The sequence below is a fragment of the Ursus arctos genome, unplaced genomic scaffold (genome assembly GCF_023065955.2).
Source record: "Ursus arctos isolate Adak ecotype North America unplaced genomic scaffold, UrsArc2.0 scaffold_4, whole genome shotgun sequence".
NCBI lineage: Eukaryota > Metazoa > Chordata > Mammalia > Carnivora > Ursidae > Ursus > Ursus arctos.
The window spans coordinates 12636809-12656279 of record NW_026623056.1 but is presented as its reverse complement, the minus strand read 5'-3'; the positions used below and the strand labels follow the sequence as shown (position 1 = coordinate 12656279).

General features: G+C 46.8%; 1 protein-coding gene and 1 pseudogene across 1 annotated transcript in view; one reads left to right on the top strand and one right to left on the bottom strand.

Moving 5' to 3' along the window:
• The window catches only part of USP13 (ubiquitin specific peptidase 13), a 109993-nt gene extending 92325 nt beyond the window's left edge, over positions 1-17668 (bottom strand). The window contains exon 1 of the mRNA XM_026498154.4: positions 17423-17668. Within this exon, the coding sequence (XP_026353939.1) occupies positions 17423-17590 (168 nt within the window). The 5' untranslated portion in view covers positions 17591-17668. The remainder of the gene's footprint in view (positions 1-17422) is intronic.
• Positions 9112-9623, top strand: LOC113254709 (60S ribosomal protein L12-like; annotated as a pseudogene).
• Positions 17669-19471: the final 1803 nt, after the last annotated feature.

The following is a 19471-nucleotide window of genomic DNA, read 5'->3' as shown; positions in this document are numbered from 1 at the left end:
TATAGCACGCACAGAAAAGTAATGTTCATGAAAAAAGCATATGCTGATGACAAGGAGGAAAGAGAAGAGAGGAAGGGAAGTCTGTTCATTGACAAAAACCTGAAATGAAGCTGCAACGTCATCAATGGTTTTATATTCAAGTTCTTCACCTTGGGGCTGACAGGCTTACCTCCCATTACCTTTGTGCTGGGTCCAAAGAAGTGTGTGTCAAACTACTATCATGAAGGACTACATTGTTTTGTGTTGTATTTCATTTTGTTTCTGTTCATTAAGGAAAGACATGTGACCCCATTGCATGTGACTAGTCCCCGCTCCAGCCAGACGTGAACTTACTCCCACAAGTAAGTCCCACAAAACCCAAATGTGTCTACACGCTGTTCAAACAAACTAATCCATTGGATGTGGCTACAGTGTCAAGTTGCTATAGAAATTTCTAAATGCTTACTCTCAATGTTGGTACTTATCTCTTGGAACCAGTCAGCTGACCACACTTGAGTAGCACTGGCCTAGAGCTACTGGCTGCCATGTCCACGCCCCATTCTTAGAACTGCTGAGGACAAGACAGTTCTAAGAATGTCTCATGGTCAAGAAAGTTTCAAGGACCTTCAGAGACAACGGGTCAGGCCCCAGACCTTCAGAGCAGCGCACCTCAAAAACCAGCTACATACACCAATGCCTCCATGACTGTACTAGCCCCCCCGGAGCCCACGCCTGCCACTTGTCACCTGCCAGCCCGTGCCCATGACCAATTCCCAATATCTCCTGACTCATCACCGTGTGCTGCTGGACCTTAACCCCAAATCCACTTGTATTTCCTAACTGTTACCATCGCATTTATTGAATGGTGTGGCTGTGAGAAACCCAGGCTTCCTTCATTCCAGGCCACCGCGTTCAGATCCTGAATCACACATTCGCTCCCTGAGGGCAGGGAAATCACGTCACGTTCATTTCTTTCTTTTTTTTTTTTAAGATTTTATTTATTTATTTGACAGAGAGAGAGAGAGACAGCCAGCGAGAGAGGGAACACAGCAGAGTGACTGGGAGAGGAAGAAGCAGGCTCATAGCGGAGGAGCCTGATGCGGGACTTGATCCCAGAACACTGGGATGACGCCCTGAGCCGAAGGCAGACACTTAACGACTGAGCCACCCAGGCGCCCCACAACACGGTCATTTCTGAATTCCAACAACAGTACCTGGTACAGAGTAGAACTGAAGAAACATTTATGGACTGAGTGGCAAAGCTGGTGTAGTGATTCGTCGTTCAGTTACAGCATTTAGTCTCTCTCTGGAACTGATTCTCAGTGCCCTTCTGATCTGTATGTAAGACACTTCCGAGCACAGGCTCCATTTCAAGTCTTTGACCTAACTAAACAATGCGGATCATCAAGAGAACGCTGATGGCCTTGCATAGAAAACCAGCCTCAAGCATCTGCAGGAACACTAGTTTTTCAGGTTTGTTCAGCTAAAGCCAGACTCTCAGCAGCTTGGACACTTGAACCCTGTTACCCCAGCTCCCCTACTTTCTGTGACCAAGCCAGCCTCACTGGTTCTTCATCCCACCTTAGACCCTATCTGGCTCCTCCTTGCCGAGGCCACCCAGCCCAGAACAGCCAGAGCGCTTCTCTGCATGTTCTTAGCTAAATAAGATTCGACCGATCATTTTCATTATGCACTGAACAGAAATTTGACCAACATGCAAGACTTGACTTAGAAACCTGAAATTGCAAGGAAGTCAAGAAATACCATTCAGGACTTCTTGAAAGCTCTATAATGATCCCCTGAGACAATGTCTCCCACCCCACAATCACACCACGAGAGAGGAGCAACATTAGAAACCCATGCGTTGCTTAAACCCACTCCTCAAAGCATTTCAGTATAAACATGATATACACACAGACATTCATTTATTACTGTACATTGTATTATCCTAGCTATTATTCAGAAGTAACATCAAGGACAAAGTCACCTTTTTTGTACTGCTGTCTCTTAAAAGAATATGAAAACCGAGGCGAACATAAAGGTCAAGGTTACATGTTTTCAGAATAGCAAGTGAACAGTCATTTTAAATAAAAATACACCACATTGTCAATCAGTAGGTGTTCAGAGAACTTTGTTTACGATGGTGTGTTCTTGGAGACCGGCCTCCGCTGGAAGACAGGAAGGGAGAGCGAGCCTGTGTGAAGAGTGCATTCAGGAAAGAGTCGCTGCGTAACACTTGTTTTTATAACCACAGAACAGTGTGGAAAACAAGCGGTCATTGCCGCAAAGAGAAACATGATGTAGGTAGACGGAGTCACAACAAATCCATGTCCAGGACAAATTACATACTAACACCAAGGAAGGCTGTGACTCACACACTCGTGCAAAGGGGAGATGAAAAAGGACAAGAACACAGTATTTTCTAGAACACTGATTTTAAAAAAATACATAAAAGGAAAGAAAAAGCAATGAACTGAGCTAGCTACTTGTAGCAGTGAAAGGAAATCACCCGAATGCCCAAGAACAGATTTCTTTAGTAATTTACACATTCATGAACTGTAACACCCTTCAGCCATTTAAAATTTATTTGTAATGCGTATTTACTGATAGGAAAAGCTCTGCATGGTATTTTTGAGCGAAAAAAGCAAGTAACCAAACAGCACGTATGACGTTACAATATACACAACATGCTGGCCCTGTACGGCGTGTGACGTCATCTCTGCACGCAGACATCACGTGGGATGGTCTTCTTCATGTTGTCTTTCACATTTTCTATTTTTTCTTCAGGAAAATTGATTCATTATTTAAATGTAAAAAATAATAAAATTTTTCTTAACCAAATGTGTTTAAAACTAATTATATGTATACATAATAGAACGAGCAGTTGTTCAAATGCTCCCTTTTCTTAACCCAAGCTTTCTTTAGGTTTTTGCAACCAACTAGCTCTAAGGAGCTGTATATTCTTGATACAGTAAAAGTGTGATCTGAAATCACTAAGATTATCTCAAAATGTATAGCTCAGGAAATTTGGGAACACAGTAGTAAAAGAGGAGACGGAGAATGTAATCTCAGGGAGACAGAGGAGACTATGATGACAAGAGAGAAAGGGAACAAAGCAAGGGCACTCTACCCCAGGCCAGGTAGATGCCTTCCGTGTTCACAGAAGGGTATTGAGAGATCGATCATCTGCGGGGAGTGGGAAAAAGCTATGAAGGAGAATGAGGCTGTGATGTCTTCTCTGGGGGTTAGAGAAGTTGGTGGAGTGTGGGGCAGGAGGAGTTGATTCAGCAGAGGGAAAGAAAGTCAAGCACAATTGGTACTCTGATTACATTTACATCCTACTACAAGATCACCCAGGCTACTGGCGGGAGCCGTAGGGTGGGGGCCAAGAGAATATATGGTCACGAAGCTATTATGCAGTCTAGACCCACGCTACCTCTGGCCACATGGAAATATTTAGCTCTAAATTAATTTAAATTAGTTGAATTAGAAGTTCGGTTTCTCAAACACAAAGGCCACATGGCAAGTGCTCAGTGGCCTCATGTGGCTGGAGATGCAGAACAACTCCATCACCACAGAAAGTTCTTTTACACAGCCCTCGTCTAAACAAGGCAAGATGGTGGCTCAGCCTGGGGGAGGTGGCAGGAAGTCGCAGAAGGGGACTCACAGCAGGGACTGGGAAACTTCGGCAGACACAGGTTATAACTTTAGGATAGAGCCCCTGGGCAAAGAAGATGGATTAGAGGTAGGGGTATGTGGAAAAGGGTAGAATCAAGGACAACTCCTGTTTTAATTCATTAGACTCATAAGACGACCCAACTCTCTCTGCTCAACTCTTGCTTTCATCAAGCAACCACCTGCCTATTAATTCTGCCTCTCACATACCTCCAATCTGAATGGTACCTATAAATATTCCAATGACCAGAGCACAGACCCCCAGTACATTCTGGCTTCTAGAGCCAAACAAACAAACAAGAGTTTTTCAATGCAAAAATTAAGTACAGGCAGATGGGAAGCCAATGTGCAATAAGAAAGCAAAACAAGGTTCGAGATCAAGGGCAGCAAGCAGGCAATCCACAGCAAGGAGAAATATGATGAGGAAAGAACACTATCGAAAACCAGGCTGGACAGCAAGGAAAGCCTCAAACAGCTCGCCAGTTGAACAAAACTTCCAGAACACAATATTTGCAAAATCCAGAAACCTTGCTTCCAACAGCAAATCCACTGAAATAAAATAATCCAAATAAACTAAGTAGAAGAAACCAAATGCATATAATCCCAGGAGAGTGCAGGCCTCTCTGATAGACATCGATAAATCATGCTCGTGGCCGTGAAGTGTTAAGAAAAAATAGAAATGTTGATGTAGGAATGATTCTTCCAGTTTGCTCCAACTTTTGCCTCTTTCGTCTATGTAGAGGGACTCCCACGGACACCTTAGAGCTGCACAACCAACCCAGACAGCTAAAGGCAGAGTCCAAACAACTACATTTTGACACACTATAGATTTACCACGGTTCTGTCACTTAGGACCTCTTTTCCTAAGGATAAAACCACACCCTTGCTCTGGGTATTTGGAGCCATGAGGATGCTGTCCCCCAAACAGCTGGGGAAGGGTTTTGGCAAGGCACGAGGAGCGGCTACTACAAGGTTCACAGGACAAATGAACAAAATAAAACTCATCAGAGTGAGGACACTGAGGTGAGCACCTTCGGCCGAGATAAACCAAAGCTACGTCCACGTAAGCAGTTCCCAGCTTACATCTAAAAAGAGAAAATGTTGAAACCACCTTGTCAAAGGTAAAAACATTTTATAGTCATTTCTTCTCATTTTTTTTTAAGATTTTATTTATTGATTTGACAGAGAGAGAGACAGCCAGCGAGAGAGGGAACACAAGCAGGGAGAGTGGGAGAGGAAGAAGCAGGCTCATAGCGGAGCCGGGAGCCCGATGCAGGGCTCAATCCCAGGACTCTGGGATCACGCTCTGAGCCGAAGCAGACGCTTAACAACTGAGCCACCCAGGCGCCCCATCTTCTCATTTTTAAAAAGAGATGGTTTTCTTCAGGATGCATTTCCCCTGACAAATTATATTAAACATGAGGATTGGGTTTCCAGGCTAACCCATAAAAACCCATCACTACGAGCTGGATCTGAGTATGAATAATAGCCCTGCACAGAGTTCCCCCCAAGGAGGTCAGCAAACACTCCTGCCCAAGGCTTTTGCTGCAGGGCAGAGCCTCATGCAGAATTATCAAGTACAGGCTGTCTCTCCCTGGCAACCCCAAGACACTATAAATCCCATTTCACTGTCTTCTCAGAAGAATCCCCCCCCCATTAAATCCCACTAAAGAGACGGCTAATATTAAGTAGGTTTAATGGGAAGCCATGATTATAACAATAATCATTACCTGCCAGGTACGTAGTACAGAGGGAAAAGCCGAGGCTCCGAGAAATTCAGTGAAATTAAGATACCTGCTGAAGTCTTACTGCTACTACGTAGCAACGGGGTGAGGGGAGGGGCTGGAACCCAGGCCAGTCTGGCCCTCCACATGCTGCCTAGTGCCACTGAGAAGCAGATGTTGTTTTGGTGGAAGGAGCCAGGTGGGCGGCTGTGGGCAAGCCCATGACATCATGGAGGCTTGGGGGGAAAGAGCAGTTTCTTCCTTTTTACCAAGGCTGTTTCCTTCCAGGAAAGCAGAAGGGGCAGACAAAGGAGAGCAGCCGCACAAGTGGCTTGCGCCAGGTGCTCTGCCAGGCTTTCCTGAAGGGGAGGAGACAGGCTCCACCTGCTCCACTTCCCAAACTCCAAAGGACAGCTGGAGACCCTGGGAGGTGGCTGTCCCAGGCTGACAGCTCCCCAACAGAACAGTGGCAAGACCCAAGGTGCTGGGCTCCGGACCCCTGGGAAAGCAGCTGCAGGGTCTGGCAGCCCCCAAAGCCCACCCACCCTCATCAACCGATGGCCAGCCAGTAGTCTGGATCTGTCGGTGGTCCTGCTCTGCTGGTACAGGCCCAGAGATATAGTGCACATCGGCTGGGGCTCCCTCCAAAGCTGCAGGCTAGAGAGTCCATGGCAGAACCCGCCCAAAGGCACACGTCCAAAGGAACACACCAGCAGCTGTACCTAAGAGTTCCAATACGTGAATTACTTTCGCCCTTGTCCCCTGCCCACTCCTCTCTCCTCCTGGCCAGTTAATCCACTGATCCCACTAACAGACCACCAAGCCTATTTCTAAGACTGCTGGGGACAGAGACATCAGTGTCCAGGTCACCACTTTGAGCAACACCCAAAGAATTAACCAGGGCCAACATAGCAACACTTGGTTGGATCAGGAGAAAGTTTTCATAATTGCAACTCACAAGAGCCGTCAGCCTCTGGGCCCATCGCCCATGTAGTCTATATGGGGCGGATTTACTCTAGAGTGATTTTATTTCATACAACGGTAAAATCTGCATGTATTCCATCTATAACTACTTGTGCCACATGATTATCTGTTCAAATTTCTAATTCCTTAAGGAAATACTGCCCCAGCCTCCTGCATGAGTTTCTCTATGCAGCACTCGAACACCGGACCTGACCGTCTCACCCTCATTGACGCCCCTGATACACTCCATCTGCGGGCTACAAACCGTGAGGTCACCGTTAGCTCCTCCCACCCCTTCATCCGCGGCATACTCAGTCACTAAGTTGCATTGTATCATTCATCAAAATGTCTACTGAGTTTATTCCCACCACTCCACCATCTCTAGCCCCACTGTCATCACCCTCAAGAAAGAACCACTCCCCCAATATTACTACTACCCTGATCCTACTACCCCCATTCCTCTTCAAGTTGTCCCCACCTTAGTCCTCATTGGGCTTCCAGGACAGGAAATAACCACGTCCTCATGCTGCTCCCTGGCTCCTGACCGGCCAGCCCATCAGTCTAACCTTACCAAGGCCGACCTTTATAAACCGCAGAGGATTCAGCCTCGCTTTCCTGTTGCCCAAATAATCCTCTCTTCCTCACATATGTGCCAAGCTTGGTCCCACATCCGTGCCTCTGTCCCTTCCTCCCCCAAAATGCCACTTTTCAGATCCCATCCAGGTGTCCAGACCAATAACTTTTCTAGATTTTATTGATTATTCCTGCATCTGAAATCTCCATTCATACGTGGTAAATGCCACACTGTTCAAAATTTAATACTCTCTAAGTGCTTCAGGGTCTAACGTCATGACACATCAGGGCTTAAATCCCACCTGTGTCCCACACCAGTCTTTGAACAAGTCCCTGAGCAAGCTACGTAACTCTCTCTCAGTTTCTTCTTCTGTCAAACCGGGCAACCATAGTAATTATAATTTACAAGCCAATTACTATTGTAACTAAAAGAGATAATGTATATAAAAGTACCCAGTACTGTGTTTGACTCCTAGTAGACACTCAGAATTGCACTCATACTCCACACTATGCTAGAAACATCCTTGTCATACTCTACTGTGGTCCTCTGTTTCCCTCCTAAATACTCAGACCCTCCCAGGGCAGTGCTGGGTACATAGTAGGATCTAAGTAAGTGTGAATACTTGCTAATTAACACAAAACAAACTGGTTTTTTTTAAAGATTTTATTTATTTATTTGACAGAGAGAGACAGCCAGCGAGAGAGGGAGCACAAGCAGGGGGAGTGGGAGAGGAAGAAGCAGGCTCATAGCGGAGGAGCCCGATGCGGGGCTCGATCCCATAACGCCGGGATCACGCCCTGAGCAGAAGGCAGACGCTTAACGACTGAGCCACCCAGGCGCCCCCAGACTGTTTTCTTTTTAATCTCATCACAGGAAGCCACATACTCTTGTGCACCTCAAGCACCATCTCTAGTCGAGGCACGCTCAGATTCATTGAATTCTTGTCATTATTGCACTGACCTGCTGTTCCAGCCCTAAAAATAGGTGCTCTTGTTCCCATCTTCCCTGAGCTTGGGGACAAGAGGAGTCCTGGGCTGACTGCCCATAATACTGAACATGAGCAGCCAGAGGCCGGGGCTACATCCACAGAGACCAGCCCTCTCGTCATCTCCCCGAGGGGCATCACATCCACCAAGATCCCTGTGGCGCCCAGAAACACAACACACAAAACACCCAGCAAGGGCCCAAGACACCTCTCCCTAGCTTGTCAAGGGTCAAGTTTACGACTTTTTAGATTATGACAAAATAAAAATACGGTATTGGCTACTTTTAATAACATTTTTTATTCCAAAATACATGTTCATGATTTTTTAAAAAATAGAAAAAACAGGGGCGACTGGGTGGCTCAGTCACTTAAACGTCCAACCCTTGATCTCAGCTCAGGTCTCCATCTCACAGTGAGTTCAAGGCCCCTGTTGGGCTCATGCCTACTTAAAAAAAAAAAAAAAAGATAGAAAAACAGAAAAGATGCAGCCTTACTAGCACAGGTGCACAAGACCCCAACCGTTCCGTGTCCTCAACAATCGGTATCCCAACCGTGACAGAGGTGTACTAAGTACTTTGTGAGCACAGGAAAATGGGTGTCTGACTCAGCTTGGGGAGAGGGGGGTGGTGAGTGCTTTACGGAGAACATGTGAGCTGGTTTTTAAGGATCAGTAGGGTTTTCCCTGGGGGGAAAGCATTCCAGGGGTTGGGAGAAGGCATTCCAGGCCAAGGGAAGAGCATGCGCCAATACATGGAGGGCCGAAAGCATGGAGCACGCGAAGAACACAAAGTCCCTTGGGCCAAAGGGAATGTAAGTAGAGGTTAGGTGCTAAGTGACAGCACTGGCAGGAAAGTTGGATCAACTTGGTAAACGGATTGAGGTGCTATGTTAGGAAAGCCTGAATGGTGCTTTGAAAATATCTCGGCAGCGAAATGACACAGTAAGACTCAGGTTTTAGAAAAACTAAGGGTGCAATGTGACAGACTGGAAGGAAGGCAAGGTGGTCAGTTAAGAAAACTCTTGTACAACAGTCCAGGCAAGAGATGATGAGGGCTTGCGCCTGGGCCGTGGATAAAGAGAGAGCAAGCTATCCCAGAACCTGGTGTCTAGTGGGATGTAATATAAAAGAGAGGGAAAGCTTTTGACTTTGGCCTCAGAGGACGTGAAGGTGCGACTCTCTTCAGTGGTCCCAAATCCGGGTTCATCGGACACCAGCTGCCTCCACCATGCCACCTAAGTTCAGCCCCAATGAGATCAAAGTCCTGTACCTGAGGTGCCCCAGTGGTGAAGTTAGTGCCTCGTCTGCCCTGGCCCCAAAGATGGGCCCACTGGGTCTGTCTCCAAAAACAGTTGGTGATGACATCGCTGAGGCGGCCAGTGATTGGAAGGGTCTAAAGATTACAGTGAAACTGACCATTCAGAACAGACAGGCCCCGATTGAAGCGGTACCTTCTTCCTCTGCCCTGACTATCAAAGCCTTCAGTGAACCACCAAGAGACAGCAAGAAGCAGAAAAACATTAAGCACAGTGGAAATATCACTTTTGATGAGATTGTCAATATTGGCTGACAGCGGTGGCACCGATCTTTAGCCAGAGAACTCTCTGGAACCATTAAAGAGATCGTGGGACTGCCCAGTGGGTGGGCTGCCATGCTGATGGCTGCCACCTTCATGACTTCATAGATGACATCAACAGTGATGCTGTGGAATGCCCAGCTAGTTAACTACAGAGGAAAATAATTCAATAAGGGATCATTTGACCAAATAAACAAATAAACGATGGGGCGCCTGGGTGGCTCAGTCGGTTAAGCATTTGCCTTTGGCTCAGGTCATGATCCCTGGGTCCTGAGATTGAGCCCCGTTATCAGGGTCTCTGCTCGGCGGGGAGTCTGCTTCTCCCTCTGCCTCTTCCTCTGCCTGCTGCTCTGCGTGCTTGCGCTCTCTCTCTCTGTCAAATAAATCAACAAAATCTCTAAAAATAAATAAATAAAATAAAACAAAATATAATAAAATAAAGGAGAGGGAGATACACGCATGCCCACAGCAGCCTTATTCACAATAGGCAAAAATGGAAGCAAGCCAAGTGTCCCTCAGCAGATGAATGGATAAACAAGATGTGGTCTACACATACAATGGAATGTTACTCTGGCTTTAAAAGGGAAGGAAACTCTGACACATGCTACAACATGGACAAACCTTGAAAACATGGTAAGCAAAATAAGCCCATCACAAAAGGGTAACTACTGTATGGTCTCGCTTAGCAAATTCGTTGAGACAGAAAACAGAATGGTTGCCAGGGGCCAGGAGGCTGGAGGGTGGGGGCCTGGGAAGTTATTGGTTAAAGGGGACAGAGTTTCAGTTTTGCAAGATGAAGAGCTCCAGAGATGCATGGTGGTGATGGTCATGCAACAACATGAATGTCCTTTAATGCCACCGAACAGTACGCTTAAACATGATTAAGATGGTTAAATTTATGTTAAGTGCATTTTATACAATTTTTTTTAAAGCAAGAGAGGGAGAGGGAGGCAGAGTTGATAATATTGTACATCTCCCAGCCTGTGGCCCTAAACGAAGGGCAGCACCCTTAAGTGCATTCCAGTCCACAGGAAGAACAATGCAGGGGAGTGAAAACAGAATTCAGAGCCACACAGATGTCCAGGCTCAATACAACTGAGGACACAAACTTTCCCAAAAGGCTCCCTGACAGGATCAGCATCATCTCTGATATTCCTAGACTCTGAAAATGATACAACTTGAAAGATAATCAACAGCAGCCAAAAAGAGATAGGAAGTGATTTCTTGATTATTTGTTTGGAATAGCGGGATTCTAGTGTATGTGGGGCAGATTACGCAAATACGTCAATTTCACTCCTTGCTGAAAACCCAAAGAAAAGAACAGTAAAGACATTATGTTTTTAAGAAACATCAACCATAGCAACAAAATCTGGAAACCGAACTGCAGATAGAGAAGCAGCACAAGACTAAGACAAGCCAACAAAGAGGAATCCTAGCTAGGCCTGCTGCAGAGAAAACCAAGATCCGATCTGACGTCCACCCCAAAATTTCCAAGAGACTCCAGAACTAGTAGCTCCAGGTAACTCTGGAAGCTGGGGTGAAAGAAGGGCTGAAGGAAGAACAATGCAGGGGAGTGAAAAGAGAATTCGCTCTCAGGAAGGAAGGTTTGAAAATCCGTCTAGGTAGCAGTCAGAGCCCCAGATCCCTCCTCTACTCCCAGTGGGCCCTCCCCCACAGGCAACCACTGGAGGTTTATTCTCTAGAGCAGGTAAAAACACGGGACTCGGGTCTGTGGGACAAGGGGCTCAGTTGAAGATAGAGGTTCCATTCTGAATATGCGGAGACTTAGAGTTGTGTGTGTAATGTATATGTGTCAGTCCGGATGTGGACCAAACACACCAACTATTCCAGGTCTTTCAAGCAGGAAGGGATTTAATATAGGGAATTAGAGGGTATGTAATCATGGTTAGAGCTGTGAGAGCCAAGGTCAGAGAAACCACCACTCAGGTTCAGGAAATCCAGATGCACAAGCATCGTAAGAAACTGGGTAGATGATCCCCGCTCCCCCATGGCTGAGGTGGCCTGGAGTCCCAGAAGGATACTCTGAAGCTGACGGGAAAACCCCACATCTAGCACGGGCCACTGCTATAGTAACAATGTGGCTTCTCCTTCTGAAACTCTCACTGGCAGAATCAAAATCAGAATCCTTCTGTCTAGGGCATCTGGGTGGTTGGTTAAGTGACTGCATTTGGCTCTGGTTATGATCCCAGGGTTCTGGGATCAAGCCCCACATTGGGCTCCCTGCTCTTCGGGGTGGCTGCTTCTCCCTCTCCCTCTGCCCCTCCCCCACACACAGGCTCTCACTCTCTCTCTCTCTTCTCTCAAATAAATAAATTAAATCTTTTTTTAAAAAGAAAAAGAAAAAGAATCTCCCTATCAAAGGATTCTGGCAACTGTAGCGTCCAGGTTCCCAGCCCCTACAACATGGGAGAGGGCTTAACAAAATGGGGATAGAGTGGAGAACCAGGGGACCATATCCGGCCATATCCAATATCCAGATGCCCAGACCACCCTCATCCTCTCCTCCCACTCAGTTCCCTGCTCCCCCAGTGATGGCAGATAGACCTTCACTTTCCAGGCAGAAGATGACAAAAGTCTTCTAACCAGTGGCCAGAGGAAAAAAATTAGGATGCTAATATTTAAGGTTCTCAAAGAAACATCCCAGCCAAATCACCCTCCAGGGAAGCTCACAGTCAACAGAATAAGGAATTCTCACCTCCAAAAAGGTCAACAATTTCCAGCTAAGTAGCTGCAATTTTTTTTGAAGGACCTCAAATCTCTAAATTTTAATTTCCTTCAAAAAGAATGTACATGAGACATATGACATCTATAGTTGAGCTAAGATTAACAACCAATCATCCAATCACCACAAATGTAAAAATGTGAACCCATAAAAGCCATGATGCAGGTGGAATGTGTCACTGGAGTAACCAGGTGTGCCCATACTATAGAACTCTAGAATTCTGGTTTTTAAAGTATGACCTGGAACCCCTATCATGCCCTCAAGGCCCTTCAAGTGATCTACGAGGTCAAAACTATTTTCATAACATGAACTTATCTATCTTTTCCACTCCTATTCTCTCCTGAGCATACAGAGGCATTTTTAAGACTCTGCATAATATCTGATGACACCGTCACTCTAACAGCTAACAGAATAGAAGTTGTTTTAAACTTTTCTCAGTCTTCATTTCTAACAGGGCAAATATCAATAGACAGAAACCACACGAAAGCTCTCTGGCATCCTCAATAATATTTAAGAGTATACAGGGGCCAAAAATCTTGAGAATCATTGCTATAAAACAACATTTTAGTCAGATGCTTTTGGAAAGGAACTTTTAATATGTGAAACTAATTAGGATGAGTTTAAGTTTATGTTTTCAGAGGGAAAAGAAATAGTCAATGTTTTACTATCTTAAATCTGTTGGTCCCTTAGGAAGGAGATTTTTCCACATAGATCCCCAAATTAAATTACTTTTCCCCTACAAGTAAGCACCATGATGCAAGTCTGACAGCCTGGAAGGTAGCATGCACACCACTATGGTAGCGAGCCCCTAACACGAGCTGTTCCTACAAGTAAATGATCTCAAAGCCTTTCCCAGTGGCTATGTAAACCAGCCAGTACCATGAGGTCCCCGTTCCCCAGAGTTTTACAAAGGAACATGGAGAACCAACAGTGACATCTCAACATCGCCAAGGGATCTCAGAGCTTCAGAGAATGGGAAACAAGCGCCTTTTTATAAAATCACGCTGATGCTGGAAGGGAAGGAGAGGTGTGAGGGACTGCTTATGCTGGTGTCACATTCTCTCAGGCCACCTTTTCAGTGCGTGCAGCTGCTTGTCAGAGCAGGTGTGGCCACGCCTCACTGCACTGGGATCACTCTCTTCTCAGTAGCTGCTGGTCGCGGGAAGGCTTCTCAGGCAGCCCTTCCAGCACAAATACGAACCTGGAAGAGTGAGGGCATTTCATCCCTGGAGCACCCTTGACCAACAGCCCACGGGAGCCAGTGGATAAATATTCCCCTCTCCATGTCCCAGGTGGAAGACACCGAGGCACACTCAACAGTTCCTCAGAGGTCCCTGGACGGAGTGAGCACCAGTGGTCCATCATGGCAGCCGGCTCAATAACTTATTCTTGGGTTGGCTTTCCTTCTTCCTCTTTGTCATCATTCCCTTGGATGTGCTTCCTCTTATGTTCCCTGATACCTTTCCAAAATAAACTGCCCATGCTAAGCCCTTGTCTCAGTCTTTCAGTTGACCCCAGCTAAGACAAGGCATAAGATAGGCTCTCCACCTCATGGGGAGCCAGGTGGGGAAGGGGCATAGTTAACACAGGAGTGGCCCAGCTCCTCTCTGATCCTAAAGCTTGGTAGAAGCCTTCACATCTAGCAGATGTTTTAAAATGAGCAGTTAAATGAAAAGAGAATGAAATGAGAGCCGACTATGGAAGAGCAACTACAACTAACTGCTGTGTTGTATGACACAGACTCTAAGTAATGTGGGTTTCACAGGAAACGATGAAATCTCAAGCAGAAGATGATCAAGACAGGAGGGTGGTTCTGGAAAAGGAAATGAGTCTTAGCCACTGGAGACCAAGAGACTGACTTCCCGGGGCTGGCAGCCTAAAGCTGAGGGGAGGCGGGTCAGAGTACATTCAGATGAACGAGGGGTTCAACAACCAAAGGGGTGAGTAGATTTTACATGGTGGTCCATGAAGCCTTGTGAGAAAAAGTGTGGACCAAGGTCTCCCCTTAATCACACCAAACTTTCTACATAACCCCGGACAATCAAACACTTGGGCTTACAACCCATGACTGACTCTCTTTATCTCTTTCTTTTCTTCCTAGAGTGATTACGAATTGTCCGGGCATACTTTACACATTAATTTATTTAATCCACAAAACAACCCCATGAGGTAGGTTCTATTATTGCCCCCATTGCACAGATGGAGAACCTGGAACACAGAGAAGTGACACAGCTGGGAGACAGAGCTGGGGTTAAACCCTGCCACTCTGGCTCTCTCTCACACTGTGTCCCCCATAGTCAATAAAGTCACCACATCCCACATGATAATCCCACATGATTCCTTTCGCAGTGTTTCCCATATGTTGTATCCTTAGCATTTTCAGAACCTGTAACCACAGGTAATTCATACATTTCCTAGGCAGTAGTTGGGTTCCTGGTATATATATATATATATATATATATATATATATATATATATATATATATATATATATCAGATGCTGGGCCAGCTGTGGGGGATAAAGATGCAAAGTCCTCACTCTCCAGGAAGGTCACGTTACACACCTTACAAGAGGTGAACCTACAGGTCAAGGTGAGAAGGTAGGCCTGGGCTGAAATTGGGACGAATTGGTAGGTGAAAAACACAAATTCTCACTCATCCCAGAAGAAGTAGCACTCAGCATCTGCCCTGTGCTAAGCCCTAGAAGGCAGGAAGGAAGGAGAGGACACTGAAATGAGTTACCATACAGTCCCACTCAATCCTCATAAGCAGGTAAGGGATAGCAAAACTGTTCACAGCAGGCCTTAGACATCGTAGATCTGTAATAAAAAATGATTGATTCAGTCTCCCTCTAACAGCACTTTAAGTCACATATCTTATAGTAGTTTTCCATAACTGACCATATTAAATCAAGTTCCTGTTGTAGGTATTCAATGCCCTCATCTTCTACTCTCAAGTCTGACCTCGCTACTGGTTAAATCAATCTTTTTCTTCCCAGTACATTACAAGCAAACAGGAAAACATTCACACTTTATGTGTTTGCCCATGTGATTTACCTTGCTGGATGTTGGTCTTCTTTGTTTCTATCCATCTTTATCTATGGCCATTTTCAGAAGTATCCAACGATTTTTTCTTCCACCCACATGGCTTTGGTCTTTCCTCTACCACAGTCCCATGGCACCTGTAGACTGAAGTCTCTGGGGTGTTTGGCACCAGTGGATTTTACTCTCTACAGCTCTAACAGCCATGCATGTATGAGTTGGCACATACTAGGTGCTCAATATCCCTTATCTGATTCATGATTAAGTGTTAAGTACCATAGGGAAAGATCTCCCATGATCACACACTGTGCGTTAATACAACTTGTATAAAACCTTCTTTCTCTTCCTTCTCATAGATAATGAAATATACTGATTCATCGGCCTTGTAAATAAGCCCAGTCTCCCCAAGGAACTACTGTGATATGAATGGAATCATCATTTTACACTGGACATGATGCTTCTAGAATAGTGTTTGGCACACCATTAACTCCCAATAACTATTTATGGAAGTCAATTAAAACAATCAGCTTTATTTCACACCTGCCACATACTATATAATGTGGTAAAGATTTCCAATAACAACGTTTTGAATTTGAAGAGCAACCCCAATCGAACTATCCTAAAAGACTAGGCCACTTTCTTCTTCCTGGACTTCACAGGAATTCAATTGCTTAACTTAGTTAAGACCATCATCCCTCTCCACCCTGAGGAGCTACTCGTGGGAACCTGCCCATCACTGGGCACAAAATCTGAAAATGGCATTTTCAAATACTTTGTGGAGAATACGATTTAATGACACTGCTGACAGTCACTTCAAGTAGTGTGATCACAATATGCTAAGTATTTAAATACGACCATCTCATTCTACTTAGACCTTTTTGAAAGAAAATAATGAACAAAAAGTGAAATTTTTATCCCCCAAATGATCCGGAATTAGCATAAAAGAAAAACTGAATATCGCAGGGAGGATACGAATTCTGGGAGGCCAATGTGTAACAAACTAGCCACTATCAATCCAGCAGATAATAAAGGGTACTTTGGAAAATTTGCCTCCTACTTGGGTTTATTTTTTTTTCCCTCCAACAATACTCTACATAATGTGAGTAAAATGTGTTCGACTATTGTTTGAAACCTGCCTCAGTCCCTCTAATCCACGCGCCTCGCGGTTGCATTGAGATCTGCCGGGTGACACATGAGATCTAAAGTGGGTGGATAAAAATAACCTGGTCCTCAAAAAGACATGATAAACGCCAGACAGCTGAGTCACTTTGAAGCCCATCTGACTCTGGAAAGGGACATTCACCCTCCTTTTCCTTGTCGCACATATACATGCCACCTGGTGAAAAACACCACCAACCGCCCTGGGTGGAAGGCGGTGATCTGTCGTAACTTCCCCTCCAGTCTCAGGTCACGACCCGCGGCTAAACTTTTAATAATTTATACTAATGCATCTCAGCCCCGGCGATTCATATAGAGGAGTAAGGGGAATGACTGAAAGAAACCATAATAGTCCAGTAGACCCCCTATTTCTGCTGCCCAATTGGAGGGACCCGAAGGTTTCTTCTGACATTCTAACGGGAAGAAAAGGAGTGGGGAGCAATGGAAAGTGGGGGAAGAAAAGCTCGGCGAGGAAATCCGAATTGTCCGGGAGTGGGAATCCCTGGGCAAAGCAAACGGTCCCAGAAAGAGAAGGGCTGTGTGTGTGTCGGCCGGGGGGGCGGGGGGATCGATGCGGTCACCCAGCCGCCCTCCGCTCTCGCCCCCAGAGAGGACGCAAACCATCCGCAACGTGCAGTTAGATCAGGGAACTCTTCCATTGGATCTATCTTTCAAACGGTGGCGGGGCTGGGGCCAAGCAGCTGGGAACTGGGGCCCTGTCAGCCTCGGAAGGCTGGCCGAGCAAACCCCGCGGCGACCCAGTCTTCAGCTGCAGCAGCCTCGGGGAAAGCAGCGCCCCGCACGCAGTAGGCGCTCACTCGGTGTTTGCCGAACTGCAGTGCCCCTGAGCCAACTCCGCCGCCGGGGGAGGAGGTCCCCGGCTGCCACTGCGCATCTTCTCCCCCAGCTTCACGTGCCGCCCAGTTGCGCGGCTCGCGGCCGCCACAGGCCGCTGGCACCGCGACCCTCCCCCGAGGCGCCGCGAACGCCGCCGAGCCTCACTTACGGGGGAGTCGTACGAGAAGGCGCACTCGTTCTTGTACACCCTGTCCCCCGACCTGGGCACGCGGATCGTGGGCATGTGAGGCACCAGCAGCTCGCCGATGTCTCCTGCAGCCATCTTCCTGCTGCCGCTGCCGCCCGGCATGCCGAACAGGGCGCCCCGGCGCTGCATGGCCGCGGCGTGCGCCCGAGCGGAGCCGAGCCGGGTCGGGCCGGAGCGCTGGGTCTGCCCGCGGCGGCGGCGGCGGCGGCGGCTGCGGGCTGCGCGGGCGACGGGAGCCGAGCCGGGGCTGGCGGGCAGAGAGGGCCGCGGGGCGGGAACGGGCACCGGGGGCCTGGGGCGGGCGGGCGGGGGTGTGGGGGACGCTGCTATTTTTAATCCAATGGCGAATCGCCGGCCCAGCTGCAGCGTCAGGCGGGGCGCTGGGGAGCGCCAGCCGCAGCGCGCCGGGGAGGGGGCGCTGGAGAGGGGCCCTGAGCCCAGATCCGGCTCGGCGGCGGGGGATTGGGGGCGGGGGACGAGCCCCCCGGGCGCGGGAGCCGGGAGCTGGCGGGGTGCTCTCCTCGGCCCCGCCGGCGGGCTGCAGTGGGGCAGCCCCACGGTGTTTTCTACCCTAGATCGATAGGTTGCGAAGGGGCAACTGCGAGGTAGCTAACACAAAGAGTAGGATTTGGGGGTTTACAAACCGCTTGCTTCTAAAACAACTGAAGATAAAAGCGGGGACTTCCCCTGCCCGGGGAAGGGTGGGACTCGATGTGCAAATCTGGATTGCACAGCGGCGGGCCCAAATCGAAATTTGCGCTGTGCACTTAGGTGTTAACCTCTCTAAGCCTTGTTCCCCACTTTTTTAACATCTAAAGCTTATTAAAAGAGAATAGAATAGGATCCAGTGAGGATGGACATATATTTTTGCAATAATACAGATTTCTTTCTTACGTATGGTGAGAAGGATCAAGATTTTTTCGGGGCAGGGAGAAGCTTTATATTTTTCTCTCTGGAGCGTATTTTGCCTGATTTGTTCGAGGTCCCCGCGTCGAACGTTGAATAGCCTGATTTGAGCATCTTATTCAGACGCACATATTCCCGTCTTGCAGGTCCAGTTCCTCAAAATAAACAATGAATGGGGGGCGGGGGAGATGAATAATTTGCGAACAGAGCTTGCCTCACAGCATACTCTCATTTTCTCCAAAAAATTCTTAAAACATAGGTTCGATTCCGCTGAGGTTCCCTAACTACACCCAGTGTAAAGGACAGGGTACCCTGGGATTCCTGCCAATTAACGGAACGCAGTAATAGCAAAAAATAGAGAATAAAATGTTGGTTTCTGTAAGGCTCTCCCAAACAAATCAAACTGTCTTTAAAATCTTTTTCCCCCTCCCATTATTTCTGTTACTCTGCCTGATTCTGCAGATGTGCTGGTTTCCGCTGGGAGATGGCAAGGGTACCTGGAATTTGATGTGAAGTAGAAACATGAGCCCCTCTCTTGCCCTGCTTGCCTAAATTTTCATAGCGTCAAGCAAGGCTCAGGCACACTTCACATTCAGGTTCATGGATGATGCTTGCTTGTCCAATTGCAGAGAAAAAGTTTATTCTAAGGCATTCAAATTCTACAGTTTAAAATATTTCTAGATTAAATGCAATTTAAATCAAGACACCGTTTTTCACCCTTCAGACTGATTAAGATATGTTGAGTTGGCGCAGCGTGGGAAATAGGCCCTCCTACACATTATCGGTGGGAATAAAAACGGTAAACAATAACAATATCGACCATAATTTTATATGCATATACTGTTTCCCCAGCAATTCCTCATCTAGACATTTATGCTACAGGGAACTTCACACTGTGTAAGGATACTTGTTAGAGCATTGTTTACAAAAGACTGGGAACAGCCTAAAGATGCCTTTGTAGGAAGTGGTTAAAATACAGCCCTGTTGAGAAGAATGAAGTGATCATTGTCTGCTGATGTGGACCAATTTCCAAATCATATTACTACATGAAAAAAGCAAAGTGCAACTCAGTGTGCAAATGCAAGGAATGCATGCAAGGCACTC